The 18,866-nt window shown below is 40.5% G+C and overlaps 1 protein-coding gene across 1 annotated transcript in view; it reads left to right on the top strand.

The window, feature by feature from the left end:
* Positions 1 to 8,154: 8,154 nt before the first annotated feature.
* LOC127568013 (lutropin-choriogonadotropic hormone receptor-like) overlaps positions 8,155 to 18,866 on the top strand; it is an 88,569-nt gene continuing 77,857 nt past the window's right edge. Inside the window, exon 1 of the mRNA XM_052011259.1 lies at positions 8,155 to 8,330. Within this exon, the coding sequence (XP_051867219.1) occupies positions 8,155 to 8,330 (176 nt within the window). The remainder of the gene's footprint in view (positions 8,331 to 18,866) is intronic.

The raw sequence follows: 18,866 nt of genomic DNA, 5'->3' as shown, positions 1-18,866 counted from the left end.
GCACCCATTCCACAGTATGGGTGAGAGTAAACAAAAAATGCATATTTTAACAGACAGCTAAGTGATGATGCACAGCGAGATCCTAGAAAATATAGATCACTTCTCCTATCTCAGGAGCCACCTCTCAGCGAAGGCAAACAGTGAAGAAGATATTCACCATCATCTTCAATGAACCAGCACAGCCTTTGGCTGATTGAAGAAAAGGGTATTAGAAGATCAAGACCTGGCACAAAAGTCATGGTCTACTAGACAGCTGTGATCCCTGCCCTCCTATATGCTTTCGAGATTGGACTGCTAACAGCAGACACCTTAGGCACTGGAGAGATGCCACAAACATTGTCTCTGCAAAATCCTCCAAATTCACTGGAAGAATAAATGAACCAAAGTCAGTGACATCATCACCGGTAATGAAGCCCTAGTTACACTCAATCAGTTCTATTAGGCAGGTCACAACATTCACACACCCAACTCTAGACTCCTAAAACACACTATACTGGGCTCTGTCATGGGGGGAGATCACCAGGTTAATAAGATTATTAAGATTCAAAGATATGCTCAAAGCCTCCTCGAAGAAATGCAACATCACTAAAGACTCCTGGTAATCTCTGGCCCATGACTACTCAAAACGAAGAACAATACTTGGGACGGTATTGAAAACCTTGAGTCCATGCATCAGATGCCTTATGTAAGCAGCAGAAGAAGCAGACCATCTCACAAACTACCCACCCATTTGTCCCATCAGGCCCCTCTTGACCAAACTGTGTTTACCACATGGACCTCATTAGCCACCCCAAAACCCACAAAACCACAGTGGAAGCAAGTCATCCTCAAGGATGTCCTGATGCAGGGTTCTGACCTGAAGCATTGATGACTCCTTCCCCCCCCCATCCCCCACAGATGCTGCTTGATATGCTGAGTTCCTCCAGCAGATTGTGTGTTGCTCCAGTTTCCAGCATCTGCAGTCTCTTGTGTCTCCAGAGGGTAGTTTTTCCTTGGCTGATCTTGTCAAATCTCCTTGCTTCTCTTTTGTGGGAAAAATAACAGGACTCATACCCTTGATGGCTGAAAGCACGTTTGCCAATGGTGAAGTGATTAAATTCAGGAATAATCAAGAAGCCAGAATTGGAAGAATGCCAATATCTTGGAGTGCTGCAGAATATGAGTGGATTACAGAGAAATGGATAAACCCTATGGGGATTTGGAAACAAAGGTGAGAATTTTAAAACGGATACATTGCTTATTGGGGTTCCATTGCAGATTGATGAACATGGGACTGATGTGTAAAGGGGATATGAGCAACAGAATCTGAATGATCACAGATTTGGAGAGCATAGACTGAGAGAGGCTAGCCAGGAATGAGTTAGAACCGTCAAGTGTAGATGTAACAAACATGTGAAGGAGGGTTTTAGCAGCAAAACAGCTAAGGCAGCAGCAGAATAAGGCATCTTAATTTGTTTCCAAATAGAAACTGTATATGTAGCTCGTTAAAATTAAACTTTCAGAGTAAAGGGTAACTGCTGATCTTGTTATGTCTTTTTCTCTGAAAAATTCCAGTTAAACAGAAACACTGAAATCCCATTTGCTTTACTTATTGTGTAGTGACTTGTTAAATTGCACCTTGTGAAATTACTTCGTTGCAATTTTCCTTCTATTATAGCGCAATCTGACAGATCAGCAATTATTTCATAATTTTGCTCACACTAATTCACTAGAATAGGTCTGAGTGCCATGTCATTCATAAACAAAGAAATAAAATGTATTGGTTTGATTACACATTATAAATATCAAGGAAGTCCTAGACAGACAAAATTGATACAGTCACAGGCTAACTAACAATGCAGAATATTGTTTTTTTGTTATTTTTCTGACAATTACATTTTGAATAAATACCAATTTTAAGTATTTTTCTAGTTATAAACAATGAAACAAAACTTAAATATATTTTATGTTTCATTGTTACAGCAGACTCTGTGCCCAAGTTAGTAATTAAATATACTTTCCTTCACTCAGTTGTTCAACTTCAAACACTGTAAATTAAACTACATCTGATTATATAGTGATAAAGAAGGACACTGCACACATTGAAGTTTAATTTGCTTTTGGAATTTTGTGAATTAAACAGGGCTTCATGTTTCCTCTCTTTCACACACTCACAGAAATACACAATTTACCAACTGTGCCTTCCAGGAGGTTGATGGATTATAACAAACATGCAACTGAAGTATCAGTCAGGACACACTTGTCAACGGCTGCTTAATCAGAGCAAATAGGATTTTGGTTATCTATTAGGGTGAACAGAGGACTGGTTAGCAGACGTTGGTGGCCCACCAACAATATTAGCAACAGTGACATTCTACTCATTCTGTTACATATGTTTTTTTTTAATAAAGAAGTCAAAAGCCCTAAGAGATGAAACCATCAAGAATGCAATGCTCTTTTCAGCACTCAGCAGCATTTACAAAAATGAGATGAAACCCAGCCACTCAGAGGGGTGTTTTATTGTTTAAAAGAAGTAAAAATATTAACACAAGGCCTGGATTATGGGTTAGAAAATGTCAAGAAAGGAAAAGCAGAGTTTCAGGATCCTAAGTAGCTGACTCCACCAGACACCAATAAAGTGGAGTGTTGAGGCAAGATCTGATCACTTGTTTCATTATGATAAATGGTGGGTGCTGACTTGGGTTGAGCTGCCGGTGAGCAGATTTTCACTGAATCTGCCAAGGAGAAGTGGCAATGGTAGCAACTTGAAAATAGTGGGAAGAGCTTACCACCATGTTCTTACATGTAACCTGGCCAATGCCACTTTGAAAAAAAGCTGGACAGCCTGTCTGTTTCTTGGGGAGGGTCCTTCTATTACACCAATCACCTTCCTATGCCTGATAATATTGGGAGGCATGTTGGAGGAGTGCTCAGTTTTACCTAATGATATGACTGACGAGGAGGAGTATTCTTACAAGCTTCACAGGAATAATGTGGGCATCTAGTGCCAAAGGCTTGTCTTCCTTGATCTCTCTTATCCAGAACTTGTTTTGATGTAACAAACAGAAACACTAAAATCTCATTTGATTTACTTATTGAGTAATAATTTGTTAAGTTGCAGCAGCAAATTTTATGTTGTGAAATTACTTTGCAGGAAGGTGCTCAATATTGCATTGGTCGGTGTGTCTTAATGGTGCTACCATTTAAGGCTCATAACCTACTACAGCACTGTAATAATTTCTACCCCTCAAAATAAGCCAGGTTTCCCCCAGAATTATCTGGTGGCTCATCAGTGCTCTACAGTTGAAACTTGTCCCATGCATTCCAGAGATAAATTAGTCAATATTGTGAAGCAAATGATGCAGGGTTTCAACCCGAAATGTCAACAATTACTTTCCCCCCATAGATGCTGCTCGATCTGTTGAGTTCTTCTAGCAGATTGTTTGTTGCTCCGGATTCCAGCATCTGCAGTTTCTTGTCTCTCCACTGTGAAGCAAATATTAGATTTGCTGACTTCTACTGATTATCAAGCACTGACATATATGAAAGGCAGATGTAAGGAATTACAGGAAGGGAACAAAAATGCAGCTTCTCTCAGGAGCATTCTTCCTGATGAACTTGGAATATTATGGCCAGCATTCAAAAAAGTAGTAAAGGCTAATCTTAAGATTCCTTGGGGGTACTTCAAGGAGGGATTTGGCTACATGTAATTGAAGCAATAGTGTTTTCCCAAAGAGATAGCAGTATGCCTTCTGAAGTCAGCCTCCAATACGTTTTGTGTACACGAGGGCAACTTGTATCCAGTTGCTTTGCCATAAATATCCCAAAGCCCTTTGCAGCTAATTAAGGATTCCTGGAACATAATTTTTGTAATCATGTTGTATATAATGGCAACCCACTTGTCCACAACGAAATTCCTTAAAAAGAGTATGAAAATGACCAGAAAATCTATTTTGGTGATGTTTCTTAAAGAATAAATATTGGCCAGGATGCTGGCCTTCTTCAAAATATTGCCATGAGATATTTTACATCCTCCTGAGGAGATCAACGGAGCCTTGGCTTAATGTCTCACTCAAAAGATGGCACCTCTGAAAGCGTAGCAACTCATTAGTATGTGAAGAATGTCATCCTAGGTTTTATAGTTGGGTATTGCACTAAAATACTAGCCCAGGATGTGTGCTCAAATCACTAGAGTGGGCTTTAATGCACGGCCATCTGATGCAGATGTGAAAATGCAGCAACTGAACCGAAACAAATACTTTGTGACTATTCAAAACATAGAAGCAGGTGTGCACCAGAATACCAGTTACTTATCTCAAGAGACCATCACTTCAATGTTGGAACACAGGAACACAACACACAAAAAATGGGGTGGCATATTACTGAATGTATGCAATCCTATATTAACATAACCACTGAACAATTTTAAATCATTGTGAGTATACATGATTGCACACTAAAATGGGTCTTGATGTGGAAAAAAATAGTACAGAAATTAAAAAGCTGGAATGAATCAATTATATAACTGTTAAGGTACACACCATTAAGGCTTAAATAATGTAAGCTGGATGTTGCCTGGATTGGAGTGTATTAGCTGTAAGGTGAGGTTGGACAAACTTGAATTGTCTTCTCTGGAGCATCTTAGGCTGAGGGGCAACATAATAGAAGTATATAAAATTATGAGAGTCATAGATTGGGTAGATAGTCAGTCTTTTTCCCAGGGTGGAAATGTCAAAGACCAGGTGAGAGATCAAAGGTTTAAAGGAGATGTGCAAGGCAATTTTTGTTTTTCCACACAGAGGATGGTAGATGTCTGAAAAGAGCTACCAAGGGAGGTGGTGAAGCAGATATGATGGAAACTTTTACAAAGCATTTAGACAGACATATTAATGAGCAGGGAATACAGGGATTTGGACCATATGCAGGCAGAAGGGAGTAGTTACATTAGTACCATGGTCGGCACAGATATGGTGGACTGAAGGACCTGTTTCTGTGCTGTACTGTTCTACGTTCTAAGTAGGCCATTTAGCCCCTTGAGCCAGCGTTGCTACTCAATCAGATCATAACTGATCTTCTACTTAATGCCATTATGTCACCTCATATCCCTTGATTCCCTTAATATCTCAAAATCTGGGCCTCCATAGTCCCATCAGGGAGGGGATTCCAAGGGTTCACTACTATCTGGGTGAAGAAATTTCTTCTCTTCTCAGTCCTGAGTAACCAACTTCTTATTTTGAGGATATAGCCCTGAGTGTGGACACCACAGACAAGGGAAACATCAACCCTTCATCAACCTGACAAGTTATGTGATAATTTTGAACATTTCAATGAGATCACCTCTTCATTCTTTTAAACTCTAGAGAGCATAGTTCCAGTCTGCTTAATGTTTCCTTGTACAGTTTGATATCTTTTCTTTTGTGCTCAAATCCTCTTGTATTAAAGGCTGACATACTGCTTGCCTTCCTAATTGCTTACTGTATTTGCACATTAACTTTCGGTGGTTGTGTACAAGGATGTCCAGGTCCTTTAGAACACCAACACTCTTCAATCTCACTATTGAAAAGAATGCTCCACTTTTCTTTTTCTCCAAATCAGTGGCATTAATGACTTAAGTTTTAAGGAGCACTGAAAATACTTCTTTTGTACCTTTAACCTCTCAGGATGTCATTCCTGATGTTCCTCCTCTGAAGTACCTAGAAAGAAAAGACTGATTATTACTAATACATTGTTCTCATAAAGCTTTCTCTTCAGCAAATTCCTAAAGTTAACTCTTGCTGTGCATAGTCCTTAATTTCTGCTCCCTACTGCATTATGGTCAGGACCAATTATGGAAGATAATGGACTCTGCAAACTGAAGAAATCTGTACAATCTTGTTGGTTTATGAAATAAGCTAACACTGTTGGGCTAATAGCTTATTTTCCCATTGATCTCTGATAATAATTACTAAAATTAGCACAAATTTAATAGCAAATCAAAATGATTCCACATGTATTTTCATAACTGAGAGTCATAAATTGTCATATTGGATCTCAACTAAGTTGGGTTCTTTTGGCCTCTTGGAGGTGTATCAGCAGAAAATGCAGAGTGATGGTTGCTTCTAAAATGTTTTGATTTCCTGCCAGAGGAACTCGATGAAAACTTACAGACAGTTATCTGTGCTTGTTCGAAATTACTCTGTTCCTACCCTCAAGCCAGTAGTTTTTGAAAGCCAATTTGAATCAACCTTGCAACACATAACATTAACTTTGTAGAGAAATCTATAATGCTGGAACCAATGGTCCATTGCCCAGCTCTGCCAGTCCAAGTGCACTATAAGTCACCACATGCGACTTCTGATGCTGATTCCATCAGAATATCTAAGGCTAGATCAGGGTAACATTTGTCAGCTTGCTGCTTCTCCAATGATGAATGCATTCAGGATAGTGGCTCCCAGAGTGGTGGGGAATGGGTAAGGCTGTTATCAACCTGAACACTCAAGCCAGTCTGTTTGTCAATGGCAAGGTCCTGCTCAAATGTTCAAAATATTCTTTTTTCCCCCAAAAAAGTGCAATACTTGAGAACATGCAAGGAATTAAAACATTTAACTACATTCAAAGCAATCTAAATTAAATTTTGGAACCTTGCAGCCTAACGGTATGAACATTGAATTCCCCACTTTAAGTAATCGCCACACTCCTCCCCCCCAACCATGCATCTTCTTTTGTTCCCTTTCCTAGCCTATCTTTCTTCTACCCCCCTTTCTTTTCTCCTTACCTTTGACCCATACCCGGTGGATCTGCTCTCCCCTCCTCCCCTGCACCTGCCTATCACTATCTTTTACCTGCATCTACCTATCACCACCTTGTGCCCACCCCACCTCCCCTCTTTTGTCCACCTATCACTGCTCTGCTTTTCCTTCCTATATATTGGATTCCCCTTTTCCTATCTTCAGTCCTGAAGAAGGGTCCTGACCCGAAACATTGACAGCTTGCTTTTCTCCACGGATGCCGCCTGGCCTGCCGAGTTCCTCCAGCATCATCATGTTTTTAACTTAATATTTACCTCTCTCCTTCAGAGCGATTAATTTCCTTTCAAATAAATGCTCTAATTTTGCACAGGTTCACCAGGCATGTTTCCTAGCTGGGTCATTTCAGCAAGTATGCATTCTGCCTGTGGAGACCATGAAAAATCCAAGTCTAGTCGGAAAATCACTGTCGAAGGGTGGGAACATTCTTGCTGAACTCCTGAAGCTGGTGGTAATTCTCCATAAGATCCCAACCCAATATGGCAAGGTTGACCTACATCTTCAATTCCAATAACAATCTTCACTCCAAAAGAAATCCACCATTCTCATTTTTTAAAGGATTTCAACTGAAACCCATGAGTTCTTAATTTCATGGCACTATGTATTAAAAGTGCTTCCTGGGTTCACTCCCAAATGCTCTTAATGTGCATTCCCTCACCAAAGGAAGCAATTTTTCATTTTCTACTCCATGGAATGGGGACGCCACCCTTTGACACGTTCTCCTCCAAGCAAAATGCTGAGCTTGGAAGTATATCTGTCTTGCTTCTTGGCTTTAAACCCCTGAATTCCCCAACCAACAGAGCTGTGGGATTCACCTTGACTGCAGAGCCTCAAAAAGGCGGGACAGTAGAAGAATCCAGAACATCTGGCAAATTAAGGTTTTAAAAAATCAATTTCTCTTTCACACACTGAATCTTCTAAACTCAATGGAACTTGTCTGAATCCCCTTTTTGTTTGCTTTCCTCCAAATTAATTTGAAAATACCAACTGCTAAACTGTCTTGAAAGACAAATAGTGATCGCTGACTCTGGAAAAGATACCAACCTTTAATTTTAAAAATATGAAAAAGTTTCAGTCGTGCAAGGGTGAAAGACGAGTGCAAACACTTCACATGCAGGCAGTGAGCAGGGACCAGCAGGGCGCCGCTACCCTCCAGTGGAACGTGGGTGGGTGTTTGCGCGCGTGAGACCCGGCGAACGAGCGCGGCAGCGCGCGGAGCTCCCAGGTAATTGGAGCGGCGCCTGGACGCCCGCCCGGGGCGCGTTAGCAACAGGCTGTGGGACGACGCAGCGCTCCGGCACTGCAGAGCATTCCTGATTCAAGAAAGCACGCTGTAGCGCGCCAAGTCGAGTTGCAAACAAACCAACACAATTAAATAAAGAGGTCCCAAATGGCTTCTTCAGTTACTCATCTGGCCTTCTTGATCAGTTGGAACATTGTCTATCATTCTTGTGTGCAAACTTATCACTGCCCCAAGATCTGTCGCTGCTCCACTCAGTTTGTAAAATGCACCAAAGAAACAGCAGCCGGTGTTCCAGCTGCGGTTGTACGCAGCTACTCCAGTCTGTAAGTATTTGCTTTCTTATTTCTCAAATTATTTAAATAGGATTGTTTTAAGGGCTTTTCTTTCGTGGTTTTAATTGGTAATTCTGAATGTGAAGTAAACTATCCAACGATCAGATTTACTAAGTGCATAATTTCCTACTGCATAAATGCAATGCCTAACAAAGTCAGTTCATATCTGTTTATCTGTACTTTCGGAGAATTGTTAAAACTTCTTCCGCAAACTGCAATCGTGGAATCATAATCATATAAAGTGGAATCCGTGATAAGTCTGAACGTTAGGGCATCGTTGCCTGCTTGCAAAATTGGTCCAGGCTGGGCTTTTTTGGAAGAAGTCGTTCTATTGTTAAATTGTGAACGGTAAAGAGACAAGTGGTATTTTCTTTACTCTCGCGGCAGTCCTCGGCGTTGTCAGTCACTCAATAAAGATTGTCAAAACTTCCTAAAAATCTTCGGCTCCTCATCACCGTTCTTTTTCATAAGTATCACCGACAGGCTAAACCACAAATGTAGCAGTCATGCAATGCACGAACATTAAAAAACTTATACCCTTTGTTCTGGAATTATCAATCCGTCAGAATTTTAACTTTATAAAAAAACACTTTATGCATCTTTGTTGAGCTTTCTCATAATCTTGTAAGAAGTGCACTGACTCCCGATTTCTAACTTTCTATCAGCAGATCAAGGTTCGTGGTTGCCCACAAGGACAGCACAATATTTTAATTATTGTTTTGTGTTGGTTTTACATGGCTGTTTTTGTACTTTATGCCTCCCAGAACAAGCCTAGATTCAAATGTGTTTATTCAGCCTCAGCAACTTTCCTTTCCACATCTCAAGATTTATATATCTGATCCCCAGATTATTCAGTTTTCCATTGCACAGTTCCTTCTAATTCTTCCTCCTGAAACCCTTTTCTCCACATTACATTTCATTGATTCATTAGAGATTCATAGAGTTATACAGCACAGAAACAGGCTCATCCATGCCAACCAGTTGCCTACCTTAGCTCATCCTATTTGCCCATGTTTGGCCCCTATCCCTCTAAACCTTCACATGTCAAAATGTTTTTTAAACATTGTAATTGTACCTGCCTCTACCACTTATTCTGGCAGCTCATCCACACCCTTGTGTGGAATTCCACACCCTTGTGTGGAAAAACTTGCCCGTCAGTCCCCCTTTAAATTTTCCCCCTCTTTACCTGTACTACCTCAATGCACTCTGTACTAACCCAATGTAACTGCAGTGTGTAATGAATTGACCTGTACGGCCGGTATGCAAGACAAGTTTTTCACTGTACCTCGGTACAAGTGACGATAATAAACCAATACCAATACCAAACCTATGGTCTCTAGTTTTACACTCCTCTATCGGGGGAGAAAGATTGTGACAATCTACCCTATCGATGCCTCTCATAATTTTATAAACTACTAAAAGGTCACTCCTCAGACTCCTTTGCTCCAGGGAAAACAGTCCCAGCCTATTCAGCCTCTCCTTATAACTCAAGCCTTCCAGTCCAGGCAACATCCTTGTGAATCTTTTCTGTACCTGATATAACAAGGTTTTTCTATATCTTCAATTCCATTGATCATCTTCATTCAAAACAAAAATCCACCAGTCTCAGTTTTGTACAACCGTAACTTAAGGTCCTAACTCTTGTACTCAATGCCACAGCCAATCAAATCATGCATTTTTCACCACCCTGTCTACCTGTGTTGCCACTTTCAGGGAACTATGTACTTGTACCTCAAGGCCTTTCTTTTCAATAATACTTCCCAGGGTCCTGCTCTTCACTGTATATCCTGGCCTGGTTTAACTTCCCAAAATTCATCACTTTCTACTTGTCTGAGTTAAACTCCATCTGCTATTCCTTTGCCCATGTTCCCAGTTGATATAGATCCTTTTGCAACCTTAGATAACCTTCTTCACTGTCCACTTTACCTTACATTTCTTTCAATATTAACTTGCTCTCCTGCAATCGTCTAGTCACATAAGTAGGGAAATAAAGATTAATCTGACCATGTGCTTGTGGCAGCAGACAGGTGAAAAAAAAACAGGTTGCCAATTACACTTTATCTTGAAGCTAGAAACACATTACTCTTCCCTCCTCCTTCAGCATTCCAAGTTGCCTGTTCCTAACATGACACCTTGGTTTAATCTTCCATCTTCTCATGCTACCTTTCCATACAACATCAGGGATGTGATTAATTTTATATCCTCCCATCCTTCCCAAAGAAGCAGCATTTTGCACTTCTTCCTATTTATTGTGCTTCTACTTGGTGTTCATGATGGAGAAACCAAATGCTTATTGGGTGACCACTCTGAGAACATCTCTGTTTGTCTATAAAGATGACCCTGAGCTTTTAGTTGTCTGTCAATTTAGTTATCCAACCCACTCTCATTTTGACATCTCTCTTTCTCCTCCACACTGTTCCAAGAAAGTGCAATGTAAGATTGAGAACCTCTACGTTGGTGAGACCTAATGCAGACAAGGTGACCATTTCGCAGAACACCTGCGCTCTGTCCATAACCGCGACCTGCATCTCCCTGTTGCCAGTCACTTCAACTCCCCCTCCCACACTATCACTGATATGACAGTCCTCGGCCTCCTCCATTGCCAGGAGAATTCCAAGCTCAAACTGGAGGAACAGCACCTCATTTTCCGTCTTGGAACCTTGCTGCCTAATGGCAAGAATATTGAATTCTCCCACTTTAAGTAATTCCCCCCCATCCCCCCCACACCCCCTCCCACCACCATGCTTCTTCTCTTCTTCCCTTTCCTAGCTTCTTTTTTTCTACTTCTTTTTCCTCTTTCTCCTTACCTTTGACCCATCCTCCAGTGGATCTGCTCTCCCCTCCTCCCCCGCATCTGTCTATCACCACCCTGGGCCCATACCACTACCCCACTTTTGTCCACCTATCACTGCTCTGCTTTTCCCTCCTATATGTTGGGCTTCCCCTTTTCCTGTTTTCAGTCCTGAAGAAAGGTCCTGACACGAAATGTTGACCGCCTGCTTTTCTCCACAGATGCTGCCTGGCCTGCTGAGTTCCTCCAGCATCATCGTGTTGTACATCTGGATTCCAGCATTGCAGTCCTTTGTTTCTCTTGAGAACTTTAGACTTGGCACATTATAGCCTTCAGAACATTGAATTCAACTGTTTCAGAAATTCCAGTCTCTTGTCCAGCATTCAGTTTGTTTTCTCTCTTCCTGCTATCTCAGATTTCATTTATCTCCTTCTATTTACATCTTTTGCAGACAAACCTTTACCAGCTCCTTCTGTCAACAGTGCCAGTACTTATTTCATTGTATCTCCCTGGCCTTCATCTATTACAGATACTGTCTTTTTATTTTCTCTCTCCCTCCCCTTTTCTCAGTCAATTTATTTCATTTTGAATTTTTGCCAATTCTGATGCAAAGTCTTTGTCTTTAAGTGTTAACTCTGTTTCTCTCTCCACAGATGCTGCTTGACCTGCTGGGTGTTTCTAGCAGTTTCTCTTTCGTTACCCTAATCTTGAGTTTTAATTGATTATCCTGATTAAAACATATAGGACAGGTCTATATTGTTCTTGTGTTTGGTTAAAATTATACATGTTCTGAGTAAGTAACAGACTCGATGAGAAAAGTAATCTTTACTTGGGCTGTGAATGGCCATTCAAGATATCTCATTAAATACCAGCTCTTTTATATACTAATAAGTGTCAGAAATTTATCATAGCTTTTGTTCTTTTTCCAATCTTGCTTTGTCAGCATTGTTTAAGATGTCATCTCATTTTCCCATATCTTTCTCACGCAGCAGTCAAACCTTTAATTAGAGGGGATGGATTGAACTCCCCTGTTATCATGCATGACCAATATATTGCAGATGCAATATGTACTTAATATATGTCCACGTTCCCGTTACATGCCTCCAGTGGATGAGTCTAAGTATTAGTTCTTTGTTGGCTTGACATTACTCCTTGGAGCTATTGCTTTTAAACTGAGTCTGATTTTTAAAACAGAAGTATTTGGAAATAAATATTTATAGCTTATAATTCAGTTTAATGTTTCTGGTGGGAAATTTCCCATTTGCCTACCAGTGTGGTTTCCCTAACAGTGAGAAAAACTGCTTATGAACTCATAGGTAATGGTAGCTGTTCCAAAAACTATGATATCCTGGATGTTTTCTAATGGAATGGCAATGTCCTTTTAATTTCTGCTACAGGGTCAGAGCAAAGACTTTTGCTGTGTTGTTGTATGTGATTGATGTGTGCAGATCCCATTTGCAGCTACTTCATTTCCTCCTAAAATGACTAACATAGAGGGAGATCAGGAAGAATCTGCTATATAAATGACAAACATGTTTCCAGAGTTGAAGTGGTCAGTTTTGATCTGATTGGAAGTATATATTGTTGAGATTAGTAAGCTAGTACCAAATATTTTCTTTTTTGTTTTCTTTTGTAAATGTTATGCTCATCAGAGAGGGTTAAGTCTGGAAGATAAAGCACCTTCATTTTGGTTGCTTCCGAATCCTGTATAACAAGATCAGCATTGCACGTGTGGAGGAGTGAATTTGTTTTTGCAGAGGATTATGTTCTTCCAGCATTTCAGTGATTCTCTACTTAGGTTAGTATCTGTAAAAGAAAAATTTACATCTAGATTTCCATATTTCTACATGGAAGGAGGCCATTTGGCCCATTGAGTCCATGTCAGCTCACAGAGCAATCCCATCTGTCTCATTCTGCCATTTAGTTTTCTGCAGTCTATTTTTCCCACATTCCCATCAACTCCTCCCAATTTCTACCACTCACCTACATGCTAGGGACAATTTACAGTGGCCAGTTAACCTACCAACCTGCATGATTTGGGGATATGGGAGGAAACCAGAGCACCTAGGACAAACACTCATGATTACAGATGGAATTTGCAAACTCCGCACTGACAGCACCAAAGTTCAGGATTTAATCCAGATCATTGGAGCTGTGATACAGCAGCTCTACTATCTGTTCCGCTTTGACGCCCAATGAAATTCAATTTTAAAGCTGCCACGGTGGGATTGAACTCGGGTTTCTTGTTAGTCCAGATCTCTTGATTACAAGTCCCACAATTTAACCCTAAAGCACAATGCCGGATAAATATTAAAGCTTCCTGTTGTAATTTTTCAGTTTCTTGCATGTCCTTTAAAGAAAAATAGCAATAAGGGATAAGGCAGCTGAAAGTTGGAAATATGAATTTTTTACTTTTACATTCTTTTCACTCTTGTTTTGAACTTGTTCTGTCTGGATACATGTATTGATAACACCATCTAACAACCATCTCCATGTCATTAGTCTGCCATTAGTCATAAAGGAGTTACAATTCCCTTCAACATAATTTCACTGCAGTGCTACTGATTTCAATCCCCGTACGGCTTCACCAGGCAAAAATTGGTATCCCTTTCTCACATTTTTGATTTTAACTCCTTGTCCTCTATCCTTCAGAAAAAGCTTCCCCCATTCTGTCTTTGTCCCCTCATACTTTTTGACACTAGACTTTTAAGCACCTGACCGCTTTTTGTCCCACCATTACTGGCTATGCAACTATCTTCCTAGAACCTAATCTTCAGGACTCCTCCTGAAACTCGAAAGAGTCACCTTTTCACCCAGTCTGAAGGACATATTCTATGCTTTTGTTCCAAGGCTCATTGATCAATTCGCTACCCCTTTGCATTACTGAAGTATTTTGTGATGAAATTTATGTTAATATTTAAGCTCTTAAAATTTGGGCATGCAGGATTTGGCCAGGCACAGAAGACACTTTCTAGAAAACTTGATCTTCACCACATTTTGGAAAATGCAAAATCTGGATGACTTCTTAGAACAGAGAAAGAGGAAGAGGTTCTGCAGGCACTGCATTATTGAAATGAGCATGTGCAGATGCAAAGACTGTTCTGGTGTTTGGCTGTATATTTTTTCCTTGGTTTCAGGCAGGTCTGCATCTTGTTTGTGATGGCTCTCCAGGGAACTGATGCTTATGTTCCTTTGCAGTGCCGCCTGACTGAGGAATTCCAATTCTTAAGTATCTTTTGAATCAATGTTGCGCACATGTCTTCTTTATTAGTTTGAGAACAATTATCTCACTTCTCTGTCACCATCACAAACTACATTAGATTGCTACATGCTGGATTCTGTACTCTCTACTCAAGTGTGTAAAAGACCAAGCTCTCTGGGAAGACTTTTCCCGTGCAGGTAACCTGTTGAAATTAGAAGAACATCCACTACAAAGTTGAAGCAATATCACCTTTGGCATGAAACTGTATATTATTGTTTGAACTTTAAATCTAATATACTTTGGACATCAGTGTTGTTGGAAAAGCTGGCATTAAGTTTCCATCCTTAGATGTTATTGGAAGTTGGTACTGTAGTTGGCTCCCTACTTGAAATAGTTCAATATAAGTGAGTGGTTTGAAAGTGAGGCTGACTTCTTTTCCTAAAATGTTTTAGTGAACTAGATGTTTAAAATCTGACAGTTTTGTGGTCATGCTAGAAATTTACTTCTAAATTCTGATACAGAATTAAATGTAAACTGCCATGGTGAACTACATCCTCTGGATTTTTGTTTATGGACCTTTGGACTATAGAGCTAGCACTATAACCACTATATTAAACTACCTCTGAAAATTTACTTTGCAGTCTCTTCTCTTTGCCACAATTCTTATCATTTTCTTAGTAACTTGATGGAGAATAACTCAATATATGATGCCTAGTGCTGAATGTGTGATTCTCTTTTACAGAATCACATAATGGTTGCAGCAAAAAGGAGGCTATTTGGCCTTCCAAGTCTGTACTGGCTCTTTGTAAGAGCAATCTGTGAGTCCCATTCATCTGCACTCTTCCTGTAGCCTTCCAAATTCTTTCCTTTCTTATCCAGTTCACTTTTGAACACAACATTTAAATCTACGTCCACGAATACCCTTGCTGTGCATTCCAGACCCTAACCATTCGCTGAGTTAAAAACATGTCACTTCTAGTGCTTTTGCCAGTCACCTTCATTCTACAACTCCTCTCTCTTGACCGCATCCACTGATGGGAACAGTTTCTCTCTATCTCCTCCATCTATACCATAGAACATAGAACAGTACCGCACAGGAACAGGCCCTTTGGCCCACAGTGTTGTGCCGAACTATGTAAATTAGTAATCAAATGGCCAACTAAACTAATCCCTTCTGCCTACACAATCCTTCCTGCACATTCATGTGCGTATCTATGAGCCTCTTGAATGCCTCTATCATATTTGCATCCACCACCACCCCAGGCATCCACCACTCTCTGTGTAAAAAAAAACTTGCCCCACACATCTCCTTTGAAATTACCCCCCACTCACCTTAAATGCATGCCCTCTGGCATTAGACATTTCAACCTAGGGAAAAAGATACTGGCTGTCTACTCTAGCTATGCCCCTCATAATCTTATAAACTTCTATCAGATCTCCCCTCAGCCTCTGCTACTCCAGAGAAAACAACCCATGTTTGTCCAACCTCTCCTCAGAGCACATTCCCTCTAATCCAGGCAGCATCCTGGTAAACTACTTCTGCACCCTCTCCAAAGCCCCGCTATCCTTCCTATAATGGGGCGATCATACCTCATGATTTTAATAACTAGTTCTGTCAGATCACCTCACGACCTTCTCCATTTCAACGAGAGTAACCTCGACTTACTGGTCTATACGTATGACTAAAGTCCTTCATCTCCAGAGTCATTCTAATAAATCTCTTCTGTATATTCTCCAAAGTTTTCATATCTTTCTTAATGTGTGGTACCCAGAATTGGACACTAGTCCTATTGTGGATGAACCTGTGTTTTTTAAAGGTTTTCCATGACTTCCATGCTCTTGTACTCTTGTGTATTTGTGAAACCCAGTATCCCAAATGCACAATTAACTACTTTTCCAAACTGTCCTGCCACCTTCAATGAATTATGCCCCTAGATCTCCCTGTTCTTTTACCGCTTTTAGAATTGTGCCTTATAGTTTATATTGGCCCTCCAATCAATTATTCCATCCAATAATGTCACACTTCATATTTCTCAGCATTAGCTTGCATCTACCACCTCTCCATCCTGTCTATCAGTCCATTGCTATCCACCTTATAGTTCGCGACAACCCAAGTTTCATGTCATCTGCAAATTTGCAAATTGTGCCCCATACAACTAAGTGCAGTCATTAGTATTCTGATCTCTGTGGAATTCTGTGCACATCTCTCTACTCTGAAACAATATTTCACTAGTAGTGTTTGTTTCATGCTAGTTAGCTAATTTTCCATCCATGCTACCAAACAGCAGAGGTCCCAGTACAAATCCCTGCTAAACACCACTAGTCATGAACCTCCAGGTGACCCATATGGTACCTTATCAAGCATGTTTTGGAAGACCATCTACACCACATCGACAACTTTTCCACATCACCCCTCTCTGTTACATCATCAGAAAATTCTTTCAAATTCATTAGAAGCAATTTGCCTTTTACCGAATTCATGCTGGCTTTCTCTAATCAGTCCAGGCTTGTCCAAGTGACTATTTCTGATTAATATTTTTAGAATACCCCCACTGCCAAGGTTAGATAGTCTGGTCTGCATTTACAGAGTATATTCCAGTATCAAGGGTATAATATTTGCAATTTCTCTGTCCCCAGGCACTATCTCTGAATCTAAAGATGTTTGGAAGGTCGTGGGTAGGGCCCCTGCAATTTCCTCTCTAACTTCCCTCAGCCATTTCAGATACAATCCATCTGGGCCACGAAATTCGAATGGTCACCATGGACATGGTGGGCCATAGCACTTGTTTCTGGGTTATATGACTCTATGTATCCACTTTAAGTGCCACTGGCACTTCTAGCACCTCTGTTACCAACTTTTAGCTTATCCAGTGCCTCAATTTATATCTTCTTTTACTGAGGTTCCAACAGCAACTTCTTGCTTGGTGAAGACTAATGTAGAACATTCATTTAGTACCTTAGCTATACCCTCTGCCAGCATGAGTAAATTTTCTTTCAGGTCTCTGATTGATCCTTGAAATCTTTTTCTTGTTCTTGTGCCAATAGAATTTTTTTGGATTCACTTTTACATTTGCTGCCAGTCTTATCTCATGTTCTCTCTCTTCCTCTCTTACTTCTGGTTTTACTTCACCTCTGAACTTTCTGTAATCAGCCTAATTCTCATTTGTGTTAACAACCTTGCATCTATCTTATGCTCTGTTTTTTTTGCTACATTCCACTCCCTATCTTTTTGGTTATCCATGGAGCTCTTACTTTAATTTCCAAATCATCCTTCCTCATGGGAATGAAACATCTCCACCTTAAAGTCATCCCATTATTCAATTACAGTTTTGCCTGTCAAACTTTTCATACCTATTCTAAACCATTATTTTCTAACCATTTTCCTAGATGTCCACAGCACAAAACATACATCACTTGTCCTGGGTCACTACCGGAATCTAGTATTGCCTCCTTCCTTGGTGGATCGGAAACATACCAATCAAGAAAGTTTTCCTGAACACACTTAAGAAACTCCTTTTCCCCTTATTGATATCCTAGCCTATATTTGAAAAGTTGGTCCCCAACTATCACTTCTCCATGTCTTTTGTACAACTCTGCAGATTTCCTGCAAAATTTCTCTCAAATCCTTCCTGCAGAATAGTCCTGGTAATGTAATCAAAGCTCTAATGTTTCTCAGTTCTAAGCAGGTAGATCACTCTTGATTATTCTTGGACATCCAGCACTACAATTTTCACCTTGATCAAAACTGCTTGTCTCTTTCCATTCTTCCCTATCTTTCCCAAACACTATGTTTCCAGGAATATTTAGAACCCATTTCTGCCTGTTTTTGTAGCCTCTGTTGTTATCATGATATTGGCACCTGCAAGGTTACTTGTGCCTGCAAATCATAGAGTCATAGAGCACTACAGCACAGAAGCAGGCCCTTCGGCCCATAAAGTACATGCCGACCTGATCTTCTGCCTAGTCCCACCTACCTGCACTCAGACCTTATGCCTCCTCACCTCTCTCATCCATGCACCTATCCAAACCTCTCTTAAATGTTACACTTGAACCTGCTTCCACCACTTCCACTGGCAGCTCATTCCACACTTGCACAACCCTCTGAGTGAAGTAGATCCCCCTCAGATTCCCCTTAAATAATTCACATTTCACCCTAAACCCATGATGACCTCTAGTTCTAGTCTCACCCAACCTGAGGGGAAAAAAGCCTGCATGCATTCACCCTATCTATACCCCTCAAACTTTGTATACCTCTATAAGATCTCCCCCTATTCTCCTGCGCTCTAGGGAATAAAGTCTTAATCTATTCAACCTTTCCCTATAACTCAGGTCCTTAAGTCCCGGCAACATCCATGTAAATTTTCTCTGCACTCTTTCAAGCTTATTGCTATCTTCCCTGTAGGTCACCAGAACTGCACACAATACTCTAAGTTTGGCCTCACCAATGTCTTATACAACTTCAGCATAACATCCCAACTCCTGTGCTCAGTGCCCTGATTTATGAAGGCCAATATGCCAAAAGCTCTCTTTACGA

Source organism: Pristis pectinata, chromosome 3 (assembly GCF_009764475.1).
Source record: "Pristis pectinata isolate sPriPec2 chromosome 3, sPriPec2.1.pri, whole genome shotgun sequence".
Classification (NCBI taxonomy): domain Eukaryota; kingdom Metazoa; phylum Chordata; class Chondrichthyes; order Rhinopristiformes; family Pristidae; genus Pristis; species Pristis pectinata.
Note: the sequence above shows the minus strand (reverse complement) of the source record. Positions and strands in the feature narration are given on the sequence as shown.